Genomic DNA, 24,707 nt, shown 5'->3' on the forward strand with positions numbered 1-24,707 from the left:
ATTTATCATCTAACACATATTCCTGCTCCTTTCTCTTAAACAGGACCGCCAGAGAGATGCTGCAGAAATCAGCAAACACTAAATCTTTAGCAGAGCGATCCTCCTCTCTCCCACACTGTGTACCATTCACATGGTATGGAGAGAGTGGCAAGGGATCCAATTCTAGCAACCTGCCATCGCCTACCAGCTCAACTGAACCTTCCTCTGAAAATATAAGTCCAGCTAAAAAAGGGACAAAGGTAGAAAATAAAAACTACCTTATTCCCACTGTGTTGAGTGGCATAATTGGCTTCATGTTTCTGGAAAAAGAACAGGCCAATATGTGACTACTACAATAAACAGTGCATGGTGTTCATTGTACGGTAAAAGCTCATCCAAACAGAACATCTCTGTCATTGTACCATTCTACATTCTACCTTTTTATGCTGTCTTAATGTACATTAATTCAGTAAACTAACTGTGGTGTGCTGTACCATAACACAAGCAAGTGGTGCCAGTGGAAATTAGCATTTGGATCCACTGAACAAATGCTAGATTTGTGTGTTCAATTATAGCTGTTTTCTGCATTCTTCAGGACTGATTGTGGGAATACCTACCCATGTTCAAATGAGGTGTTTGCAAGTGAAGAAATGCTGTATGCTGTCAGTCATCTGCCTTTTTTCCCCAGTAACGAAATCTGTTTGTCATGCATGCTCGATGTTGGATTTAATTATCCGAAGATGCCTGGACTGTAGATAGGAACTATTGCAATTTAATACATCTGTGTGATTCCTTTCTATGTGCATGAATGTTTCAGCATGATAACGCCGTTAATAACCCTTAGTTATAGTAATATACTTAGCTTTTTCATGTTTATTTTTACTTCTGGAAAATAGTTCTCTGCCTGTATCTTCTTATAACTTGTAGCAGTTGAATTTTTATGTTGGTCTGGTAAGAAGCAGCAGATATGGTTCTCAACTTTATGTACAGGAATATGAATCAGGAATCTAAGTTCTCTGTCTTCTGCAAGCACATGCTGTACAGTTTCCACAGGCATTTCTTACTCTTTTGGTGCCAAAAGCTGGTGATACCTTACTTCAGCTGTGCACCAACCTATGCAGGGTCATAGCTGCACTCATGTTACTTGGTAGGAAGAACAACACAGGGCTGACCAGTCCCGGTCAGAGTGGTAGAGAAGACCACAGGTGAAATGTCTGAAGATTAAAGAGAAACTACTTGGGTACCCTATTTCTTTTGAAAAAGAAAGATGAGGATTAGACATGTGAATCTTATTTGTGCCTTTAAACAAACATTGTATAAAAATAATCTTCAAGTGGGGAAAAAAGCACCCCCTTTTACAGTTACTATTAGCTTGAGGTTTTGGGTGGGGCATTGTCCTGATATCATAATTATTAGCAGGCCTTGGCTATCTTGTGGTTTTTGTATAGAAAATTAAATTTTAAACACTTAAATTCATCGTAAGGCTGAAGCTTGCACAAAATAGAGGTGAAAGAAAAATCAGAGTACTTAAAAAAGAAAAAGACGTTCTTCACACAACAGGAGGTAGAGCTGTTGAACTCCTGGTCTTAAGAACACTGTGGGGGCTAAAACTTTGCATATTAAGGAAGCTGCTCCAATTTTCTTCTCTGTAAAGAGTTGGGAAAAACAGAACAGGAATTCTAAACGTAGGTGTGAGAAAACAGATCACAAAAACATTTTGATGTTCTCTGTAAAGTTTAAAAGCTCTTAAATTAACAGTTCCTATACTGCTAGTTGGGTTTTTAAAGCACAGCATGATACCAATGTTTAGTTGGACTTCCAGAAAAACTAAGTGGACCAACACTTGATATTTTTGGAAGACTTCTTGTTTTCAGGACAGATAGGTCAAATATCTTTGGGGCACATCAAAGGACGACTGTTTTAGTGTTGGTTTTGGTTTTGATATTTGGATCAGGTTTTTTTAATTGAATGTCAAAGGTGAATTGAATTTGATATTCATTTAAATGTTAGAGTAGAGATTAGAGGTCTCCATATCATCAACTGTATATTCAAGTTAAATATAATATCATGGTGTCCTTAGTTTTTTATAGATTTTGTTTTTTATGGTTCTCACTTTAATGTGAAATACTTGTTAATTTTTGTCTTCTTCTGATGGTAATTGTGCTGTATTCCTGGAAAATATGTGCACGCTTTTGCTGTCCTTTGCTGTAAGGTGTGATGTCTCTCATTGCATTGTTAAGAAAAAACAGGGTTTGTTTTATGGTTATTAGTTCAGTCAATAACATTCAATATCCGAAGATCTCTTTTGCTTTCAGTTTCAGTTTTTTCGAAAGGTATAGGCAAAGAGGGAGGATCCCTTCACTTTTCTAGGAGTTTATTTGGGACTCGGAAATGGATTCACAGGATATTCTCTTTGCTCTTTCAATAGCAGTTTTCACTTCTTTCTGCTAATTAATCCTCTGTCCTATTTGTGCTACTGCCTGTGCTACGCTTGTCCTAAATGTTTGTAGGACAAAAAATGCTAGGGATTAACCCATGGAAGCAGTAATTTAGCTCCAAGATGAGAGCCAGCATCTTAAGAGGGAGTCTGGAAATTGCTTTCAGACCCCTTTGCTATTCATTGAGGCATTAAGCTGGCAAAGGTGTCTCTTGAAGTACACAGTGGTAAAAATACTGTGTGTTCTATAAATATTAACGAAGCCATAAATTAGGTTCCACATGTGTATGTTAACTGGTTTGGTAAATGATTGAAATCACTCCTGAACTATGCCAACCTGGAAGAGAGAAAGCAAATTTCCCTTTTAGATGCACGTATGAGATTGATTGTTCATTCTAATTCATCGTTTTCTCCACAGAATTTCACGTTCAATGACGATTTCAGTCCTAGCAGCACAAGTTCAGCTGATTTGAGTGGTTTAGGAGCAGAACCTAAAACCCCAGGTTTCTCGCACTCCTTAGCACTGTCGTCAGATGAGGTATGCTGATGAAATTGTTTAAGGTGGGAAATAGTTGTTTTCTTTCTCCCATGGCATTTTGCTTGATCCTTACTCAAATAGTAAAGGGCTATTTTTTAGGCAATAGAATGGGAAAAGAAAATTAATCTTGGTTTCTAGATAATGCTTTTTCTTGTTCATATAATAACAACTTGAAATGAAGGTCCTATCCTATTATCATAGGAGAGTATAATGCAGTTGGTTTCCTAAGAGATGCTCTATTCTCACACATTTCAGTACATTTTCCCTGCATTCTAATTAGTACACGTGAACCTATAGATATGTATATATAATATACATACACGAAACGAGACATAATTAGACAATTTTGAGGTAATAAACTTACAGTATTTTTTGGTAGATATAGCTGAGATATAAGGCATCTTCACCTAGACTAATCTTTACCCTTACAGATTAAAATAATAATGATCTGTACATGCAGTAACTGTATTGCTGTACCTAAATGTATGCATATTGATTAGAACATACATGTGTTAATCCACTTTGCATTCTTTGTGCTTGCTTTGCACAGTGGATTTGAATTCAGTTACTTCAAACCAGAGTTTTTTTGAACAATGATAATGTGAAAAAGCATTCCTAACCCCTGTAAATTGCTGACATAATTGAGCTGAATATAATCTATTGAAAATACTTTTCTTAAGATACTAGTTTTGTACCTCAATGACGTTTCACAATTTGACAGTAGCCAACAACACGTTCTGTGGACTCAGGAAACCCAAGCCTTTGTTCTTTTACAAACACTCTGTAAGAACATCAAGTTTTTCATGTAAGGTTTGAGCCAGGGTTTTATTTTAGAGAGTAAGAACTTGAAGTGTCAATGTCTTATTTTTTTTTGATGATAGTTAGATCTGTTCTATTACTGCCTGCATGCTTTGCACGGGTTTAAAGAATGAGAGCTGTTCTGTGCAACCCCATTTGCCAAAAGGCAAGCCTACAACCATTCTTTAGAGGTTACTTACTGCAGGTAATAAAAAGCAAAAATGTATAACAATCATAGGAGAGGGCAGACAGGTCTCTATATTCTATGAACGACTGAAAACAACGAAGTCATCATTTACACTTTATTTAGTATTAATAATATCTTGATAATGCATTTCATTTTCTTACCGTGTTTCATTCTCCTTATATTATGTATTTTATCGTGGCTGTGCCCTGTTCCCAGCAGTACTGAATTAAAAGCTTGAAAATGCTTTCATTTTGCTTGTTCAGCTCTTACTTTATCACTTCCAAAATACCAAGCCTGAACAGGCCTATAAAAGTGAATTTTTTCTCCATCCTCTGCTGTGTGCCAAATTGCAGCCTCCGAATCAGGCGGCACGTTCAGCAGGAGCCACAGTGGAGGCCGCCACAACCGCCATGGCAAGGGATTAGGCTGGTGTTGCTCTTCAGTCGCTGTTGCTGCAAGCACTCCTTTGCTCAGGCTTCTCTGGCAGATCTGACGTGATCATTTGAAGGAGATTAAAAAAATGAAGGGGTGGAGAGGGAACCCAGTTCTTGCAGGTTGTTCTCCTCTAATTAAGGACCTTTTGCTCTTGGAATTGGAGCCATTAGGAAGGTTCCCACCAGTTCCAGGGTGTCAAGACCAGGAACTCCAAGGGGGTTTCATTGACACAGTCTCAGGTTTAGCTGCCAAATCATGTGTGTGATGAGCTTTCAACATAACCTCTCTGCTTCTGGAACTAATTGTTTTTAAAGAAACCTCTTTGGTTTTGAGTAGCCATATCTGTTTGCAAATCTTGGTGCTGCCCTTGCCTGAATTTTTACATGCTGTTACATGTTCTGTATTTTGTTTCTATAATGCTTTTCTTTCCCATTTCTTTGTTGCTCCCTCACTCAGAGCCTGGATATGATTGATGATGAGGTGAGATACTAGTGTGCTGTTGTGGTGAATCGTGTGACCATCGCGTGGCAACGTATCGTCTCATTTGCAGATTCGCGTTTCTTGTTTTATGGTGTTGTGTGGCAAACCCCCTTGTTCGAGCAGAATATGCAGATGTCACTGGCTCCTCTCTCCTTGTCTTGAGTTCCCCTCTCCTTTCTGCTGAGAGTGTTCAAGGCCATAACTAATTGCAGTTTTTGCGGTATGCTGGAAGGGGGAGGAGGGTCGGTGTCAGAGCAAATCCACCAGGCCAAGCATCAGCTGCACCGAGCTCCTGCTGGCAGCAGGAGAAGGAAAAGAGAGTGCTTAAACCATCTTTTTCCCAGCCCTGAGAACTGGGCAGTCAGAAGCCGGCAGAGCTTCCCGCATCATCTAACGCACTGTGAAAGCTGCTCTAACAGCAGACAGCTGCTGCAGCCTGTAGCAGCTGCTTTGCTGACCGCGGCTGGGACAGAGGAGCTTTTGTTTCTGGCCCCACCGGCATACCCCTGGGTGGAATAAAGTGGCAGAGCAGGGACACGGGGCTGTGGCAGCAGCTGACGCCCCACCTGCCCCTCCTGGTGCTGCGGTGATGAGAGCAGGGTCAGGGCTGTGGGATCGCTGTGTGTTTCTTACCACTCCTCTGTGTCATCTCATAGTCTTCCATAGATAGTATCAGTCTCACTGGCTGTTTGATGTCATCACTTTGAACTTTAGAGTGGTTTTCTGAGGGGTTTTTTTTTCCCCCTGGATTTCTTCTTTTATAGCTTAAGCACATCATAAAGATCTGTGAATGACCCAGGAAGTGGAATGCAGAATTCATTGCACCCTTTAGAAACGTTCAGATTTGAAGGCTAAAAAATCTTGTGAGGGAATGGGAGCATACCTGTTTGCAATTGCACGACCTGGCCATCTCGGTCCCTGTTTGGGTTAGAAGGAATGTCAGTTCCTTTTTGTTCTTCTATTTTTAGATAGAAGACTTTTGGGGTACCTTGTACCAGTTCTTAGACATCTGGTTAGATACAGATCTAATTTAGCGGTGTGAAATTGCTATTATTGTAGTGTAAGGATAGTACAGATACCTCTGCTCTGATGCTGGCACTTTGTACAGAAAAAAATTGTTTGTGTTGCCCTTTTAATAATAACGCAGCGTATTTTTGTCACAGATCCTTGATGATGGACAGTCTCCTAAGCACAGTCAGTATCAGAGTCGTGCTGTTCAGGAGTGGAGCGTGCAGCAGGTTTCCCACTGGTTAATGAGCCTGAACCTTGAACAGTACGTTTCCGAATTCAGTGCCCAAAACATTAATGGGGAGCATCTCCTTCAGCTGGATGGGAGTAAGCTCAAGGTAATTGACTGACTGGACTTCAACTTAACTGTAGTATTTGTTGTCACTTTAAGTAGTCTTAAAGGAAGTAAGAACCCAGCCAGAAAGCAGTGAATCCCCGTGTGTCAAGTGGTGATAGGCTAGAATAATAAACACAGAGTATAAAGCTACAGCAACACTGTAAGAAATTCCCATATGCACTTGGATTCAGAAGCTTCAGAAATAGAGAGCATTTGATTTGTGAAGACTCTGGGTATATGTAATATACCCATATTTGCATGTCTAAATCATATAGCAGCATGTATAAGTGGTATTTGCTTGCACACATTTCGCATCCAGCTCTGTTTTGCGAAAGGATGATTCAGAGGGTATATTAAATAAACATACTTCAGAAGTAGCAACTGAAAAATGAATTAATGGGATACTGAAGGCATAAGCTCATGCCAGTCGTATTATGTTAGAACTAAATAGTTTAGATGTATAAAGTATTCATTGTTTCTTGTGTGAAAATATGAGCTTACTTTTGTCAAAAATAATTACAGGAAGGAGCTGTGGGAAGCTCAGCAGATCTGCAAGTCCAAGTTTGGTGTTTCCTCTCTGAATTTTTTTGCTGACATTTCACTAACTAGGGGTTTTAGAAGAGAGTAAGTGAACTTTTCACCAAGGCATAGCAATGGGAAGTCTTGTTCTATGTAGACTTAGATGACTTCAGGCAAATAGTTTAATCTTTATTTGCCTCATTTGATCAATGATGTCAACAGTGGTAGTGGCAATGAAATCTAATTCTTCAATATTCTAGAAGTGGAAGGCATGGAAGGTAGCACAGAAGTGTATTAATTACATGTTAGTAGTGTAACTGAGTCTGTCTCAAGTTTGTTTAGTCGTTATAGTCTTCTACCTAAGAAGAATTATTACTAGAATATGAAAAAATTTGTGATAGATCAAACTGTATGAAATTCTTTTTCTTTTAAAATGTTATCTCTACCTCAGGCTCTTGGTATGACATCTTCCCAGGACAGAGCAATCATTAAAAAAAAGCTAAAGGAAATGAAAGCATCCTTGGAGAAAGCTCGCAAAGCTCAAGAGAAAATGGAAAAGCAAAGGGAAAAGCTTCGGAGGAAGGAGCAAGAGCAACTGCAGAGGAAATCAAAGAAAACAGAGAAGTCTTCATCAGATGCAACAGAGGGCACTAATGAGCAGTGATAAGCAGAAGTGCTGCTGTGTGAGGAAAGTGGAGGCACTTCAAGGGAAGAGAAACTCATACCCACTCTCGTGCCCCTTCAGCTTTCTTCTATTCGTTACGCAAGAGTGTGTACAGAGAAATGGGGCTATACATAGAATGACTAGGGGAATTTATATTGTGTAGTTTTATTTTCCCTCATACCCAATTCACGCTCGTTGCTGTTGCCATGTGAAACAACCCAGCCCCTCGGTTTGTTTTGTTGTTGTTGACGGCTAACAGATTTCATATTTTTGTGGCGGTGTTTCCTTTCAAACTACTCTTCTCTATTGAGCTCTGTGTGTTTGGTCACTTCAGTAACCAGCATGATGTTGAGGAGCATGGTCCACTGCTTCACCTCTTCTGAACAGGATGGCCAGTCAAAACGATTGGTGAATGTTTCTTCAGCTGGGTCAAAGGAGTTGTGCTCTGTCTGATAAGGAGTTGACAACTTTCTAACTGGAAGTTCAGCTTGTTTATGGTGTTTGGATACTCAGTTCCATCACTGGAGTAAGTTTCATCTTGCATCAGTACCTTGAAGCGATACTGCTCTGGAAACACAACTGTTCAGTGACTTCTTAGTATACACTGGAGATAAAGACAGGAGAGTCGATATTCCCCCTGGTTAAAAGACAGGAGGTGAAACTCTTTCTGTTAACTGTACAATAGTTAATCCAGGAAGGAGGCAAAGCCTTAAATGATTATGTGGGTTTACACAGAAATCTGAGGATAACATTTATCCTTTAGATATCTGAGCAAGGATGAATTTCTAACTAGAGCACAGCGTATATATCTGTATAAATTTCATTGTGCTCCCAGTGTGTAGGCAACTTTCTTATAGCACACTCTGCTTTCTTTTTCATGTGTTTTGAACAGGAAACTGGGCTTATTTTGTTTGGGTTTGTTGTTGTTTTTTTTTTTTTTTCCCCAGGAAAAACACAACTTTTTCAGATTCATTCTCCTATAAGCATTGGGAGAATAAGCTTTGTGCCGTGCTGTTATGAAGCTATTGTTGGAAAAGATTATCAAACTTGAGTCTGCTGAAGAGTTTCAGTTTTTACAGAAGTGCACTTTAAGAGAGGAAGACGAGGGATTCTGGTTAAAATTTAATTCAGTACATTGCTGTTAAGATCAATGCTGCCATGGAGGTGACAGTTACTAAGTCCAAAGCTGCCATATATTAACTGTTTTGATTGATGTGTTTAAAGAATATCCCCACATAAACCTGAATTTTTGGGCGTAGGCTGTAGAATGTTTTGATGGCTTAGAAGTGGTCACATTACATCCTTCAGAGATTTGTTTTCTTGGTACATGAGGCCATCAGTGAAGGCTGCTGTGTAGTTTTGACTATGAAGAAAGCAGTGTATAGCTCACACTGCATGTTGTTACTGCCTCTTAAGAGTAATATTAAAATATTCAGTATTTCTTCAAAAGAATGGACAGACAAGAAGTGAATATCCACAATGAGAAGCTAGAGGTATTTGCTTACTGCTTTATAGTAAAAGCTAACTACACAGCAGCATTTATATTTGAAAAACATCACTTCCTTTGTGTGCATCCTGGAAGTTGCAGTCTTCATCTAGTCATGTCAACCCATAAATTGTTTAAGATGTTGATGCGAAGTTAGAATCTTGAACTTGAAAATTTGCCAGCCTAAAAAATGCAAGTATTGAATTCTTTTGAAGAAAATTTCATTTGTCTCGGCTTCTCTTCTGCTCTGTACTTTTATGGCATTCAGATTTGTGTCTGTAAAGTTCTCTGAAGCTCAGATTTGAAACAGTTGGGGTGCAATGTTTATAGTTAAATTTCTTTTGATCCTAATAATTTCTTTGACATGTAAAGTGGTCCTGTAAACTGAGAGAGCCTAGGTCATGCAAAATTAATACACAACAGATCTACTTAGCATTAGCTTTCTTTTTCTTTCTAAATCCAATTTCCACAAGGTTTTGATGTATAATTTATTAAAATCTAAAAATGAAATTGCCATGAACGCTACATCCTGGTATTTCTAAAGGTTTGTGATATTTTTCTTGAGGTAGACCACTGGCAAAAAAAACCCACCTGCGAACAAGTATTCCACATTGCAGTGAATCTTCCTGTGCTTTTTGTAGGAGAAAAGTTATACAAATGTTTAACAGCCTCGTAAAACTAGCATTCTGTTATTTTAGGAGGTTATCCATTTATATTTGAGTAAGAGAAGTTATCTGGAAGAAACTGGAAATTTAATATTTTAAATACAATGTTGATAAATGCATTTTGTGATCATTTTCTTTTTAAATAATGTTTACATTGTAGTAATGTTTAAATGGTTGTATACAGTAATCTAAGGCGGTGTCCCTGTTTTATGTTGTTTTCTTAGAAACCTGAGCAGACTGCTTGGCATTATACACAGAGTTTTCATTCTTGCTGCTTAGAACAGTGCCTAGTTAATCTCTTTGTAAATCAGATTCTTATTCTGCAGAACAACTAATTCAGCTTGAGTCCTTTAAGTACTCAGAGGGGTTTATTGCTTTGTGGTAATATTGTTTTGTTATTCTCAGACTTTAAAAAAAAACAAAAAAAACCAAACCAAAACTTACCTTAAAAAACCCTAGTAGCTTAAATTTACAATAAAACCATAAAATGCTTTTTTGATCAACACATAAAAAGTAGGCAAACCAAGCAGTGTCAAGAGTTTTGCTCTTCCTTCTGTGATAAAAGAGATTCTTGTGGATCCTTTTATTAAATATGATAGCTCATTGTTGGGACATGCAGAAATGACACTGGATAATAGATGTGAAGCGGTTTGAAACTTTTGGTTTTGTTGTACAGGACCTTTAAAGTTGTGTTGCAATTTTTTTCCTGTTGTATTCTGTAATGACACCGAAGGTAAGAGATAATCTCATCTTTGTATCTCAGTGTATGCAAATACTTTTGCGTTTTTTCAACTTCTTAATTTTTTTTGCATATTGTGCCATGAGCAGTCTGCTGCAGGGATACCGCAGGAATCGAGCTGTTACTAGAATTACTGAGCAGCTTTCCTCTGAAGCTTGCCAGTCCTCAGCTTTCCTTCTGAATGTTATTCAGAAGTGCTTGACACTGAGCATCGGGGTTCCTTGTACTTCATTGCTTCCACCAAAGCCTCCGGTCCTCCTGAGCTGCTCCACCTTCACCTCCTGACTCACGTGCTGGTGATTAAGAGGTGGGCAATGTTGCGTGATTTTTTGAGAAGGAATTGTGTTCCGCTTTCGAGTCAGAGAAAGAAATGCCACTCTTGTAAGTAGTGCAGAATCCAGTTCTACAGTAGGAAGGAAGAGGATCATCATGTAGCTAGGTACAGCCAAGAAGTACCATTCCAGGTACCAACACAACACTGAAAATCAAAAGGAAAGGTTTGTGCAGATCCAGCTGTAGTTCTTTGCAGCATCTGCGCTGTAATCTGTACTGTTTCTCAGTGCTGAAATTTAGGGGAAGTTTTCAAGAACTGTGTCTTCTGTTGATTTCTTAGCTGTGTGTTTACGGAGAGAAAATACTGTCAAGGCAAAAGAAAACCTGATCTTGCTCTTTTTAGGTGTGGCCACATCCCCCGCACCATCATCAGACTAAGTGATAGAGGGGCTGGACCCTTTTAATCCCTCATTCCGTGTTCTCCCTCACTTGAAAACCTCAGGAAACCTATGTCGTGGTCCAAAACACTGAAAAAACCAGATCCTTAATAGCAGCACATGTTTAATTAAGTTGTAAGTCTTTAACAGTCCAAATGGACAGAGTGCACAGAGCAGTTTTGATGATTTTGGTTTAGTTTTGTTAAATGATTGAATGTGATGAAATCAGTCTTTCTAGAAATGTTTCAAGTGATTTGTGGCTTGATTCCCTCTTTAAATAACTGTGTATGGCTTTGTGTGTGTACATACATATGTACATACACAGATAGTCATACAGATTCATGCAGCACTAGTAGCAGTTAGCACGTAGGTAGCGGGTGCTGCAGGGTTGTAGGCACACATGGGGTAGGCAGAGGACCCAGGGCTGTCTGCAAGCTCAGAGGAGCTGCCCCTTGGTCTCGCCAGCAAGCGTGCGTACCCCTGTCTTTGCTGGTAGCTTTACTCATGCTTTTCTTGTGGGGTTTTATGTATTCTGCAGATCAGATTTTTAAAGTTTTGTTAAAACCACATACAGAATGGTCCTCTGCAGATCCTTCTGCCTTTTGTCCTCAGGTGTTTTTTTGGGGGGTGGGAGACTGGCAGGATTGATTTGTTGGAGTGTTGGTACTCTAGGAAGGGGACCCTTCTTACTATTTTTAACCCTAACTTTGATTTCTGTGGGAGCGCTTTTAGCAGCTCGTTTTTGAGCAGGGTGACGAGTGACACCCAAGGGGACGTACCCACTCAGCACAGTGGAGCGTGGGCCACCTGCAGGTGGCACGGTCCCTTTTGTTAGCCTCTCGTTTGGATTTTACTGTACTTTTTCCACCTGTGAAACTGGTTTTTAAAGCTGTGACACCTTAGTCATGACATTGAGCCCTCCAATCCCTCATTATATAATGAGCTTTCTGTTACTAACCGGGGTTACTAAGCGGTACTTTTGCTGTCGGCATTAAGTAATGATGTAAAAAATGCGTGTCTTAGCGGGAGTTTTGGCAGTGGTGCCTTGAGCTGCATGTTCCTTTGGGAAGTTTGGGCTGTGTTAGGAATGAGCCGCAGGGTTTGTGGAACCTGGCACCAGAGTGGGGCAGGTTTTTTCCTCCAGAGCAGGGAGAGGGGAGGAGGAATCACAGCTCCCAAGGTCAGGTCCTCCCCGGGAGCCTGAGCCGCCTGTCGGGCTTTCTGTGGGAGCTTTGTCACCGACACCGCTGGGAGCAGGAGTGTCTGGAGGGAAGGGGGACCCCAGGGCACCAGACATAAGGAACAGCCAGCCCGTTTGGAAGTGGGGAGTGCACAGTGAACCTCTTCTGACTGTTTGCTCTCCCATACACATTTGCTGTCTGAAAAACGTATTTTCCAGTCACGCTGCAATGGTAGCTCACTGGTCACTGACAAGTGTTAGATATTGCTAGAAGACCAGGCAGCTAAAAGACTAAAATGCACTGTGGTCACTGTAAAAATTGGCTTCTTACAGTGTTTCTTTTTATATGGTTGAAGAGGTGGTTGCGCTTCAGATTTTTTCCTTTTTCTTTTCTTTTTTTAAAGAGGTCAAATGTATATGAAGTGCATGTTATCCTGAACTTTTTGTTTGTACATCTTGGTGTCTGATCATCTGCATGAAAGACACAGTAGTGCCATGTCTGAGCTTGTTCTCTTGTGCTTGGTTGGTATGAATTTCTCTAGATTGTTGAGTTTTCCCCAAAATAACTTTGGTTAATATTTAGTTATTGGGAGACATCAAAACAAAACATCATGGTGGCCCTTTGTTTTCTTACAGTTTAAATACAAAAAAACAAAGCCTTGTGGTTTAAAGTTAATTTGTTAGTGTAAATAAATTTCTTGCCAATGAGTATTATTGTTGTTAGACAACGAATGCAATAAAATGAGAAATCCTGAATCTTTATTAGAATTTGTATCGAGTCCTCACTTTCCTGTTCATTTCTTGGTCGTTCCAGAAGGAATGAATGGGGAGCACGACTGGAGAGCTGCTGCTGCATGGGTCGGACTGGGGGCCGGGGGGACATGGACCTTGCCCTGCTTGTTCTTTCCTTCCTTCTGCTCAGTGCCAAAGATTATTTTAATCCCAGCTCTTGGCTAAATTGGCACGATTCACAGGCCTCTGAGTGGATCTCATTTACAATCTGTAATTATGTAAAAAGAAGTATTAAAAAAAAAAAACAGTAAGGAAGGATAACGGCCATTTCACATGTGGATGAAATGTAGCGTGCGGTCTTTTACTGCAGGTCAGGTAAAAGTAGGCTGCCTTCACACTGATGCTGGCCAGTGTTTGCCCGTGTAAAAGACCTGGCTGAAGTGTCAGGTAGTTATAATGGGCTTTTTAAACATTCAGAGTAGAGCAGTTCTTCTGCTGAACGTGTTTAGTATGTCTTTATTTGTTTGATTTTAGTAAAGCATTAAATTAGGGAAGAGCAGAGGGCACAGACTGTCCAATTTGTGTAGTCCTTTCAGGGGATTTACATCTGGCAGAATCTAGGCCAAATACTCTGCACTTAAGCTAACTCAGTCTGTGTTCCCAGTGGCTGAATCATCTTTCTTACTTTCTGCTAATATCTCCACCACCTGCAAGAAGATAAAAGAATTCTCAATCCATAAAATGATCTTAATTAAAATAGGTATATTAAGAAGCTGTAAATACACAACTGACATGTAAAAAACCGTCTGCTCAGCAGCTTCTTAAGCCTGGAGCCATCCATACGTATGTCCTTGTTTGTGCAAGTTGTCTCAAGATACCTGCAGTTTGGTTTATGAAACGCTCAGAACTGCTCCAGACACTACAGCTTGTAAAAGATGATGGGTTATGCCCCCCTCAGGTTGCAAGCCCGGATTTTCCCTGTGCAGGTTACCTCGTAATCGGGAGGCCAGGCTCGAGATGCACCTTCCTCCGCGGCTGTTTCTGCCACTGAGGCTGCCAGTGAGTTTTATCAGGCGGTGATGCCATGTACCCCAGCCTTGCTTTTGCTGCAAAACATGCGCTTGCTGTCTCTGTCCTGCCCAGCGCCACTTTAATGCATGCTGGTCCAGCTTCAGTTCTCGCCTCCGCGCTGCGAGGCTGGGACGCCCCGAGAGGAGGTTGGCAACAGGCTTCGATCCTCCTTGCCCCAGGTTAAAATTCAAAATGTTACTGTTAGTAATAGCAGGTACTAAGTCCTACCCACGACCTCTCTCCAGCGCTTTAGGAAAAGATAAGGCCTATCACCTGCATGCGCTTCTGTCTGAGGGCAGACCACCGGGAAAGCCTTCAGTACAGGAATAGTTTTTTAAAAAAGGGGAAAAAAGCCAGACACGAGAAAATACATTCTTTATTTTCTGAAAGGCCAAAACCAGCAAAAACATGGAAGGTTGACAAGTTCCAACAACATGTAGATTTGCTCATTTGAAGATGTTCTAGCCTACTGGAAAAAATGAAATTAATGTCTTGATGGGTTACTTCTACCACTGCGGGGGGAAATGCTGGCTGTTACGCTTCTAGAACCAGTGGGTAAATCGGGACCAGCAGCGTGACTGGTCGGTGTTTCAGCTGTGTTGCTGCCACTGCAGCAAAATGCTGTAACTCTTCAGAAGATGACACTTGAGAACAAATAGTGGCACAAGCCTAAATTAATTATTTTTAAATGCTACTGCAGGATGTTGATGGCTAATCACAAACAGGTTAATAGCCCAAACTCTCCTTATTGTGAGAACTTCCTTCAGAGCATATTGTTTTCTGCTGGGGCTCTGGGAACAATGTCTGTTCCTAAAGGCTGGAAGTGGGTTACAGTAGGAGAGCATGCCACTTCCCAGGGAAGCTGAAAATGCCCCGCAGGGAGCGAAGTTGCTGAGGGAGCTGCGGCGAAGCCAGAGTCACTGTAAATTATGTTCTCCAGTGCTTGGTGCAGTCAGCTGATGCCACAGGCAAGTCCAGCAAAGGGACGAGACAAAAGCTGCCCTGGTTCAGGGCTGGCTCTGCTCTGTGGAAGGGCTGTCCGCACGCTGTGGTCAGCAGAAGACTTCAAACCATCATCCAAACAGATGAGTCCCTGTCACCAACGCCTGCATAAACTGACGGTAAATCCTGGGCAGTGCTCAGGTCCCCAGATCCACTGTGGGTATTTTGGGGAGGGGCTAGGAACACGGTTTGTGCACAGACCCGCTAATGTAAGGCCAAGGCCGTGCGTGCCCAAGAGGTGAGGTCAGTTAGCTCCATGGTTAACCCTAAAGCTCAGTCTCCCTCTCTAGCCATCGCTAGACCCCGGCAGCATGTGCTAGCTGTACACAAAACATCACAGATACCAGCAACAGCTATGGCTACATGGGGTGAAAGAATTCTCTGGCACGGCAGCAGTGGGAAGCTGCCAGCATCGGCAGGGCGCAGCGATGGAGCCAACATGTCGCTAGCTCAGTTCTTAAACCTCCCACAACTTCTTGCACCCAGGGATGTGCCTTACACCGCAGCATCTATGCCAGCAAGTGGTGGCAGCACAGGGGCTCGGAGTGGAGCAGACGCTCTCCGGGAACAGGAGGTGATGTGACAAGACCCACAGCCCACGGCAGCTGTGCCGAGGAAGGGGGATGGCGCCGTCCCTCCCGTACAGCAACACAGCCCCAGCCATGAGCCCTGGCACCACCTCCTTGCTCCGGTTAGAGCTGTTCCTTTCCCTCAGAGAAGGAGCAGTAACTCCTTTATACCAGTGGATGAAAGCTATTAGGCTCGTCTGTGTTAGAAAGGCCAGGCACAGGAGCCAAGAGGTCAGCACACACGTTTGCTGCTCAGGACCACTGCTCGCCCAAGCCGTGCCTCGTCTCAGCAAAACCCAAAGACAAACAAAGGTTTGCACAGTGTTCAGGCGGCTGCGGCGTGGGCTGTCTGCCCTATCTTGTAGGCAGAAGCGCTCCTGTGTTTTCAAAGTACTGGACTTGCCATGTACTCTCCAGATTAGAGGGGGCCGTGGCTGGTGGTGAAGCAGGCTGCAGGAGGGAACAGCAAAGCCAGAAGAGCTTTAGCACCCAGAGAACGGCTCTGTCTCCTCCCGCGCTCGGCCCTCACAAGCAGCCTGCCTTTTTTCTCCACACAACGGTGGAAGAACAGCGAGGAAACGCTACCACATCAGCTGAAGGCTGCAGAGGGGTGGTGGCCCTGGGCAGGTCTGCCAGGTGACGCCATTTGGAGGGGCAGCCAACTTGCTGAGATGTGCCAGAGCAGGCAGACACAGGGCACAACGGCAACCCCAGCAGGGGAGCCGCCACTGCTAACATGGAGCCTTCAGCTGGCTGTCAGCATCAATCACAAAACCAGAGCGGTGATCAGAGGTGGAAACTCAGAGGGCAAAAAGAACAGCAGGAGCTGCTCTGTGGGTAAGGACATCTATACTAATGAAAGAAGAGCTCACTCCACAGGCCAGGAACCAAGTGGTGGCTCAAAGAGGGGCTTCAACCATGCTGGCACCTTGCTGTGCACACTGGAAAGCACAAAACTGATTTCTAGCTTCAGAGGACACTCCGTTCAGTTTCTTGCAAGTGATTGCTTACTAACACCATTCTAAAACCACCAGCTGATGGAAACCTGGATAGGTCTTCCCACAGCGCACGTTATGGCCAACCGCCGCTGGGTAACATGAAGTCGGTGCCTGCTGCACAGGAGCACAGCAGGAATCGGTTCCACACGGGCTGGGAGTTAAACACAGAACATGCTGATCAACGCTCAGGGGTAGTCACAGTGGCAAAGCGCCCAGAAATCCTCCCTTTGCTGTGACACAACAGTAACTGCTAATGCACTTTTCACTGAAGGTGCTCAGGAGCCATTTCCCACTCTTTAAGAAAAAAAAGCCTTTTTTAAACTCCCTTTGGAAGACTCAGTAAGAAACCACTCCAAAGTGATGCCCTCCTCTTTTCTCAGTAGGATTAAAAGAAATTTATGAAACTGAAGTAACGTTAGGAAATGGCTTAAAGGAGGAAAAGGGAAGAAATGACACTGAAATAACATTTCTTCTCCTTCCAGTTATTTCAGAAGCATGAGGGAAAGCCAACAGGAAGGTTTGGAAGAAGAACCCTCAGCACAGTCCCTGGGAAAGCCGAGGGGTCAGTGACAAGAAAGCACACCACGCTGGTAGTTAGTGATTCTCATTTACAAAATCAGTTTTCTCCAGGGAAATTAAAAAAAAAAAAAAAAAAAAAAAAAAACAAAAAAAACCACACACCCAAACCAAAAACAAAACCAAAACCACCACCAACCAGAAATCCAGTCACAACAGATAACAACGGCTGACAGTTTAGTCACTTCTAATCTGAATTTGAACTTCAAGGTTACCCTTTGTTACTGACATGGGATCCTCCCCGTTACACAAATAAACTAATTTCTCACCTTTTATTTCCTTTTACTATTGCATAGAACTCTGAGTGTGGAGAGGAAGGCTAAAATACATTTCCGTGACTCTAGTTAACTTTTATTGGAACAGTCCTGTTGTTAGCGAATCTGGCAGAAACTAAGTGAGTTCCCAAAGCATTTAATCCTTTCCACTGCAGCCGATCTTACCCGCAATGAGCTACAGCTCACAGTAGAGCGCTCTGTGGAAGACTGTGCCGATGAGCAGTTTTCCCTCGTAGACAGATGCCACCGAGCTTCCCTGCAGCACGGAGCCGTTGTCTGTGTAGACACGCGTCACTGTAGGCTCCTCCGAGAGGATGTTCTGGACGCGCAGGACCTGCCGGAGGAGGGGGATACATCTGCTGAAACACCGTGGGCGAAAATCCTCCAGAGATGGAGGGAACATCAGTATGTTAACTTAAGTTAGGTTGATCAGCTCCTGATAACTGCAACCAAGTGATCCTGTGATAGGGCCACAAATTCTGCTTCAGTGACGCATAGTCCATGAAGACTCATGATTTTTTTTTAAGTGGTTGTGCAACAGAGGCTCCACCTCAGTAAGGCAGGCGGTCATCCCCAGCACTAGGAATGTGCGGTTTTTTCCAGCCTAAGAGTTACTTAATATCTTCTTATTTTCATGCTTTTTTTCAGACAAAGTGCCAAGTACCATAAATCTACTGCTATTGAACATGATCATTTTGAAAAGTGACTTACAGGGAGCTTCAGACAAGACCAAAAAATCAAACAGACACCTGCCAGCCCCCGCACTCAAGCTGCTGGCACGCTGGTGCCAGTACCTCATTGATTTCAGAAGGAAAAAAGAATTACAGTGTCACCTACTGATGAACCACACTTGCACAGATAAATGACTCCAGTGCGAACGTTTCTGGTTGGGCTTTGCACTCAGTCAATTATTTTTTGTTTGGCAAAGAGGTGCTGGCTGGGTAATTAACGCAGTTCATCAAAATCTGATTGTGCGGCCACAGCTGCACAGAAAGCAGCCTGATGAGTCCAGCATGACTGAGCTACTGGGTGGAAATTGTTCTGTTGCCTCCTAAGGATCTGAATAGGTGTTTGTTAGCGAGCATACGCTGTTCGGGCTTTCCACTTGAGAGCAGAAGCTAGAAGCTGCAAGTCAGCTCGGTCTTTGCTTTCGTAAAGGCTGGCCAGGCATTTCTCTTACGTAATGCAGAGTTAAGTTATACCAGGGGAATCTGAACAGAGCAACTTTCTGGCACAGACATAGCCAAGAGACCAGTGACATCTCCCAAAAGGCACCTCAGAGGCAGGCAGATTTTCAGGATCACTGTAGAACAGCTTCATCCCATTGGGATGACATCCTATCCAGATGTCACCAGTGTGAGGGTCAATAGACAAGTTATCGACCAGAGTGTCCAACTGCAGCGTCTATTCAACACAGAGGAAAAACAAGAAAGAGAGGAGTTAAAGCTATCAGAAGTCCTGGAAGCAAAACGTAACATAACCAATAGACTTGTGCAAAGACTCTCATCTCACGTAACTTAGACTGATTTTTTAAGAAATATTTTCTCCACCAGTGCTATTTTTCTTCTTGCGCAGTATGCTTCACCCCTCCTCTATGCCAGGAGATACCTGCTTGCTGCTCCAAGCTTCCCCCATTGGCTCTCTCACACCTACGCCTGCGCTGATTGCTGCAGTGCTCTGTGGTCTAACGCACACCGACCAAGGAAGACTTCCACTGCAGCTCTACCGCACGCCCAAGGATCCCTCTCTGGTTGCTGGCGAGACGGTACAAGACCTGAAGCTCGGTAACAGGGTGCACAGCACCTCTGCCAACCCATCCAGACCAGAACTTCCCACACGATCAGGCTCAAGTCTCAAGCGTTCATGGGGACTAACCTGTCCAAAATTCACATATGACTCTTCTTTATGGAACAGCAGCACCTTACCTTCACATGGGTTAAATTCCAATTAGCATGTTTTTCCATAACATGGACATTATGATCAAATGCATCTGCAACATAGATGTACCTTCAAAAGAAAGCACCTCTTAGCAATCTGTATGGGTAAGCAGACAGACTTTAAGACTGTGGAGCGCTCCCCACTTGCAGAACTCCTGCCCCATTAACCCTTGCAAGCAATATACGCAAATTTCTGTATCAGTTGGTTAAAATGCAGCAAACTTTGATCTTACTGCATATAAAGTACCACGCACAGCAGCGAACACTGCCACTAGTTAAAGACCAAGACTTCAGTTCTACAAACACTCTGCATACAAAGCGCCTTGCTTTGTATGAACCAGTTTAGACACTTGACCACAGAGGTACCACGTGTACAAAACAGCATTTCAGGATTCTTTTGTGAGAAAAAACAAAATCTAAGGCAAGGAGAAACTTACCTTCTGTCGGGTGAAATGTTAATTCCATTGGCTGAATAAAACCCAGCTGCTACTTCTTTAACTTCTTTTGGACTGTAGTAAACAACATTTGACCAATTTAAACCCAAGAACATCTCTAAGAACATCAAGATGAAGTCGCAGAAGTAGTGGTCATTGGTAGCATAGAAGCTGTCCGGTCCCATAGCTACTACATCATTCACACTAGGGGGAAAAAAAAAAAAAAAAAGAAAAAAAAAGAGGGAGAAAAGTAAATAAAAGAATGAAATGAGAGGTATGAAGGAGTATTGTAGGAGTGTCCAGATTCCAGCCAGGATAGGGTCATCCCATAGGCATAAAGGGGTTGCAATTACAGGTGGTACTTCAGATAGACACCAAGTTATTTAGATCCCTTTTAATTCTATTTTCTTTTACATGAGCAAGGACTGTGCAGTGCTGAGATCTGAACAGGACTGTAGGGCACCAGCTAGAGATCTGGCTACCTGTCCATAACTCCATGCAAATTCTTCTCTCTTTTGGTTACATGCAAGTGGAAACCAGAAATCAGGTGGGAGTTGTGACAACTTTATCTATCAGGCTCTGTTTATCTTACAGTCATTTTGCAGTAGGACAGACCATGAAAATTTTGTATGCAACAAAAAAACCTCAGAAAGCTAAAACTGTGTTTATTTTTACAGTGTAGCAAATTCAGAACAGAATATCTGAAGATTCAGATCTGCAATGACCCGAGAGTGGATTACATGAGAGAAGGAGAAATAGATGCCGAACTAATTCACTGGCATCAATCACAGTGGCGCTTAAGACTGATTCAGTGGTACAACTATTAAAAAAATCTCATTTACAGAAGAGATTTGAGAAACACAGTTTTTGATGACACAGATAATAAGTAATCAATGAGAGAAACAGGAAAGCTGGTTAATACCCTAAAACTAAAAACATCCAACTTTGGATTTTACCAAAGCAGCCTCTTCTGCTGGGGGAAGACAGTATTTGGCTCCAATACCTTGTCAGAAGGTCATGTCGAATGGTTTTCAGATGTACAAGAGAATTGTCATCTTCTACGAATTTAAATAATTCTACTGTGCTCTTCTGATGGGGATGGTTCACAACAAAGAGGTACACGTTGTCATCTTAAAAAAAGAAACGGAAACAGCTGAATGTGGCTGAGCACCCCCAGCTCTGACGCAGCCTCTAGTACAGCGCAAACATTGGCTTTGGTGCATTTGTCTCATGGCTTTTCAGGGGCAGAACAGCAAGTACCAGAGTAACACAGGGTGCCACTGCAACTGGATCCAGCCCTCCAGCTACCCTTCTCCCAGGCTTGCTCTACAGGGCACTGCTGTGTAAATACAGTTTTGCTATTTCTACCAAGGAAGAAAGAAATCACATCTTCATCCTTGTGCCCAAGCCACTGGGTTTTGCAATCCGACACACTATAGTGACTGGTTGCATGAAACAGCCACCGTCAGCTGGGAAGAGCCAGTTTGGGCTCTGGTTTCTTTGCTGCATACTCTGAGAGAGCTGAAGGGGCATCCTTCTCTTGTACTCTGTGTAAGGTTGCAGCCCTTCTGCTCAGCCCTCCTGGTGAGACCCTAGATCAGCCACCACCAATTTTTCCAACACCTTCCCTTAAAGGGTGATTGCATGGGAAGGCAGGTCAAGCTGTAGCAATGTTCTCTTTTAATATTTGCAGACTTCCAATTGCCTCGATAACATCCACAGTGAAAGGACAGAGAAAAAGAGAGAAAGGAGAGCACAAAGGTTATTTTATTAGTAGTCAGAGCCTGCCATAGAACATGTCTTGGAGAGGAGAACATGGCTTGGCCACAGAGTACCTAAGATTCTGGTAATTTACAGAGTTCTAAAAATTTACTTTGTAGCCACAAAAGGCTCCATTCTGATCACTACTAGTTGGTGAAGCATGTGTCTCTTCAAAAGCCTTGCCCCCAGCGTGGGACAGAGGTAAATTGTGAAATAAACTTTCTGTAGTTTTCAACTCCTCAAACTTTTCCCATGTTCTCTTTTCTTCCGATGTATAGGACATCTTTCTGTCTCAGATAGCCTGAGATTTCGTTTGCTTTAGCAGCTGACATTTAGAGAAGAGCCCAGTGAAGGCAGAAAGCCCAAAAACCTTTTTCCCTCCTGGCCAGTGCAGGCTATTGGGGGTGCAATGCAAGGCTGCAAAGGGATCTCTGTTTCTGCTCTTTACGCTGAGATTTGCCACCACCTCAAATTAAAGATTTCTTTACCTTTGTCTACATAGGTGCTGATTCCATGAGGGTTAAACGATGCCAGATCAAACCCTCGGCTGATTCTCAGTTCCACTGCTCTGGGATTGTCTTCATTCAAATCCATCAGAAATATTTCACCTGGCTTGTCTGGTGCAGGGCTCTTTATTCCCGGATATTTCAAGCCCTGTAAAATCAAAACTTAAGAAAATCATTCTTGGATAACAAAAATAAAGTGAAGCAGCACCAGGCTGAAAAGGCTGGAGCCTTGTTCAGGCTGGCAAGGAGACATCAGGATGTCCCTCTGCCTTAGCCTACTGTGACACGATGGAGGCTGAGGGGCTGGCTCTGCTCCCTCTGGCCAGCCCTGAGTCCCAGCGCAGAGGGAGCAAGCTGCGTGGGGCACGAGGAGCCATGCCCAAGGCAGCAGCCATCACCCGGCTGGGTGCTCCCGCTGTGTCAAACCCCTCTGCAAACAGATACGCTGTGGGGACGAACTGGATGTACGGCACCACCGACTGCGTCCAATGTGGTAAAGCCACGGGGAACAGCAGCACTGCAACAGCTTACAATTTCTGGCATGAATTTTGTAATGTTAACATTCCCTATGTGTCCATGTGTGTCCCTGGAGCATGAGATGAAAACATCAGGTTTTGTTTTAGAAATTAATCGCTAGCCATCCTGATTGCAAAGAAAAGCTTGAAAATGTATGTCCTAAAGGCTAAAAACCCAGGAACAACAGAATCACCAAACAAAATTACTTTTTTTTTAATAGTAGTGAATTAACACACTTTAACAAGGGAGAGGTTTGACATTTCAACTCTTCAAGGAAGCAGCATGAAAGAAATTCCAGGTTACGTGAGCAGCTAAGCCAGTGCAATAGAATACCTGTGTCAGTGCCACCACCACCACTTCTGTGTCAAGAAGTGCACTTGCGCAAGCAGAAGAAAACACTGGCTAAGCTGACGCAGGCCTGGGCTGCTCCTGCGGAGCCAGCCAGCCTTGTAGGAAAAAAAAAAAAAAAAAAAAAAAAAAGAGTCCATCCTGCAATTTTGCAATTTTCACCTATGGCTTCTGTAGGAAGCAGGCAAGCCCCTGCACAGGGAGGGAGTGTGGGCACTTACGGAGCTGATGAAAGCAAGTCCATTGGGAAGTATGTCAATGTCTTCTGAACCAGTTTCTGCAAGACAGAGATAAACAGGGTTTTTCAGACAACTTTAAACATTTCCCATCAAAAAAACTCCTTTTTAGTACAATTCCAGCTCTCGTGACTGTCTGATAGGACTGCACAAGCAATGAAGTTCATGTTGCATTAAAAGTAGTAGCAGAAGGCAGCAGTATGCCAGGTTAGGGAATAGCACTGGGGTTCACCTCTTTTGGGGGACTTAAGGGTGTCCCCACAGTGGCTGGACAATCTCCCACCCAGCTCCGTGTGCCCCAGGGTGTCACAACATGAATCATCCGTTTTGACAATAGTGTTCTGCAGCAATTAGCACAGATGCCGAGATTCTCAGGGCAGGACTGTATCCATCATTCAGCCCACACGCTTCCATAAGGCAGCTCTGGGAATTGTGCACACTCACTCTCCTGGCCGAGCTGGGGCACTTCACTAAGATGGATTGCCAAATATTTACCTAAAGCTCTCAAGTGATAGAGAACCTGCTACATCTTTAAAAGCCAAGGGCTTTAATAACTAGCCCGCACTTCTAACTGTGGGCAATCATTTCCAATATTGGCAGTTACTGTAATATTTTTCCCTGCTAGGAAAATAAAATAAATAAAAGCCATTTAGTAAGAGCACTAGAGCAATTTTAGGCTTTGATCAAGCACTCTCCATAGACCTTTTAGTCCAATGCTGAAGCACATTTGCCATCCCACATTTTCACCGCTCGCCTGTGAAGCCTCCCCTCTTTTCTCCCAATCACCAGCACAAACAGCATGCCCCACAAGCCACTTTCCAGGTGACAGCTGGATTAAACCCACCTGGGAGTGTTTGCTTCAAGGAGGAAATTGTTCTGCCAGTTTTCTTTAACAGAGCCATCAACATAAAGGTTTTCCACTCAGCTAATCCCATATCTCCACACCCCCTCCTTCCTGGCCATGGATCACTCACATCCCTTATGTGGGTCACACCATCCCTGACACCTCCTCCTGAGCTAAGTTTATTGTTTGCTTTTAAGTAACTCCCAGCAAATTTATCCCAGCCCTAGTTTCACCTGGCTGTAATTTATCCTGGGGCTGCCCAACAGCCCTTCTGGGGAGGAACCAGATCCCCAGATTACTCACCCAGGGGAGCTCCTTCCCAGCTCAGCCCTGGGGAAACATGGTGGCAATTCTCCTGGAGGGACAGGGGACAAGAATAGTGCCAGCTTTCCTTCAGCCTCAGCAAGCCCCTGCTCCACACCATTACACTAACGAGCAGAGCATCCCTGCTTTCTGGAAAGCAAAAGATCTGAAGATGCATTTGCGGGGGAGCCAGCACATTATCTCACCTCCTGGGTTTTGGTTCTTTATTTCAGCCGGGCTCAAGCAGGAGGCAGACATCTGCACTGATGTGCCCAGAGACATTTAGAGCCTGTGTGAAATTTTTGATTTTTTTTTTTTTTTTTTCAGCTCAGGTTTAAACATCAAGCTCCTTTTCTTTGCCCCAGCTCTTGGTCTCTCCAGGTTTGGATTCATTTAAAAGACAGGGTTAGCGGCAATTCCCCACTTCCCAGGATTGC

At 43.0% G+C, this 24,707-nt stretch overlaps 2 protein-coding genes across 14 annotated transcripts in view; one reads left to right on the top strand and one right to left on the bottom strand.

Moving 5' to 3' along the window:
* Window positions 1-12,924, top strand: part of PPP1R9A (protein phosphatase 1 regulatory subunit 9A) — a 155,771-nt gene extending 142,847 nt beyond the window's left edge. For 4 of the 8 annotated variants that reach the window (XM_080383653.1, XM_080383652.1, XM_080383655.1 and 1 more), the window contains exons 16-20: window positions 44-239; window positions 2,835-2,954; window positions 4,831-4,854; window positions 6,018-6,200; window positions 7,170-12,924. In XM_080383653.1, coding sequence (XP_080239779.1) covers window positions 44-239; window positions 2,835-2,954; window positions 4,831-4,854; window positions 6,018-6,200; window positions 7,170-7,382 — 736 coding nt within the window. In that variant the 3' untranslated portion in view covers window positions 7,383-12,924. The remainder of the gene's footprint in view (window positions 1-43; window positions 240-2,834; window positions 2,955-4,830; window positions 4,855-6,017; window positions 6,201-7,169) is intronic. The other 4 variants (XM_080383656.1, XM_080383658.1, XM_080383657.1 and 1 more) reach the window with 4 other exon arrangements.
* LOC308062335 (serum paraoxonase/arylesterase 2) overlaps window positions 9,873-24,707 on the bottom strand; it is a 34,297-nt gene continuing 19,462 nt past the window's right edge. Inside the window, exons 3-10 of one of the 6 annotated variants that reach the window (XM_080383680.1) lie at window positions 23,109-23,164; window positions 22,006-22,171; window positions 20,760-20,886; window positions 19,760-19,960; window positions 19,311-19,392; window positions 18,661-18,789; window positions 17,551-17,719; window positions 9,873-13,162 (exon numbers count right to left, since the gene is read on the bottom strand). In XM_080383680.1, coding sequence (XP_080239806.1) covers window positions 17,561-17,719; window positions 18,661-18,789; window positions 19,311-19,392; window positions 19,760-19,960; window positions 20,760-20,886; window positions 22,006-22,171; window positions 23,109-23,164 — 920 coding nt within the window. In that variant the 3' untranslated portion in view covers window positions 9,873-13,162; window positions 17,551-17,560. Of the gene's footprint in view, window positions 13,163-13,381; window positions 13,602-14,323; window positions 17,720-18,660; window positions 18,790-19,310; window positions 19,393-19,759; window positions 19,961-20,759; window positions 20,887-22,005; window positions 22,172-23,108; window positions 23,165-24,707 lie in introns of those variants that run through there. The other 5 variants (XM_080383679.1, XM_080383682.1, XM_080383681.1 and 2 more) reach the window with 5 other exon arrangements.

The sequence above is a fragment of the Falco punctatus genome (genome assembly GCF_963210335.1).
Source record: "Falco punctatus genome assembly, chromosome: 4".
Taxonomy (NCBI): Eukaryota; Metazoa; Chordata; class Aves; order Falconiformes; family Falconidae; genus Falco; species Falco punctatus.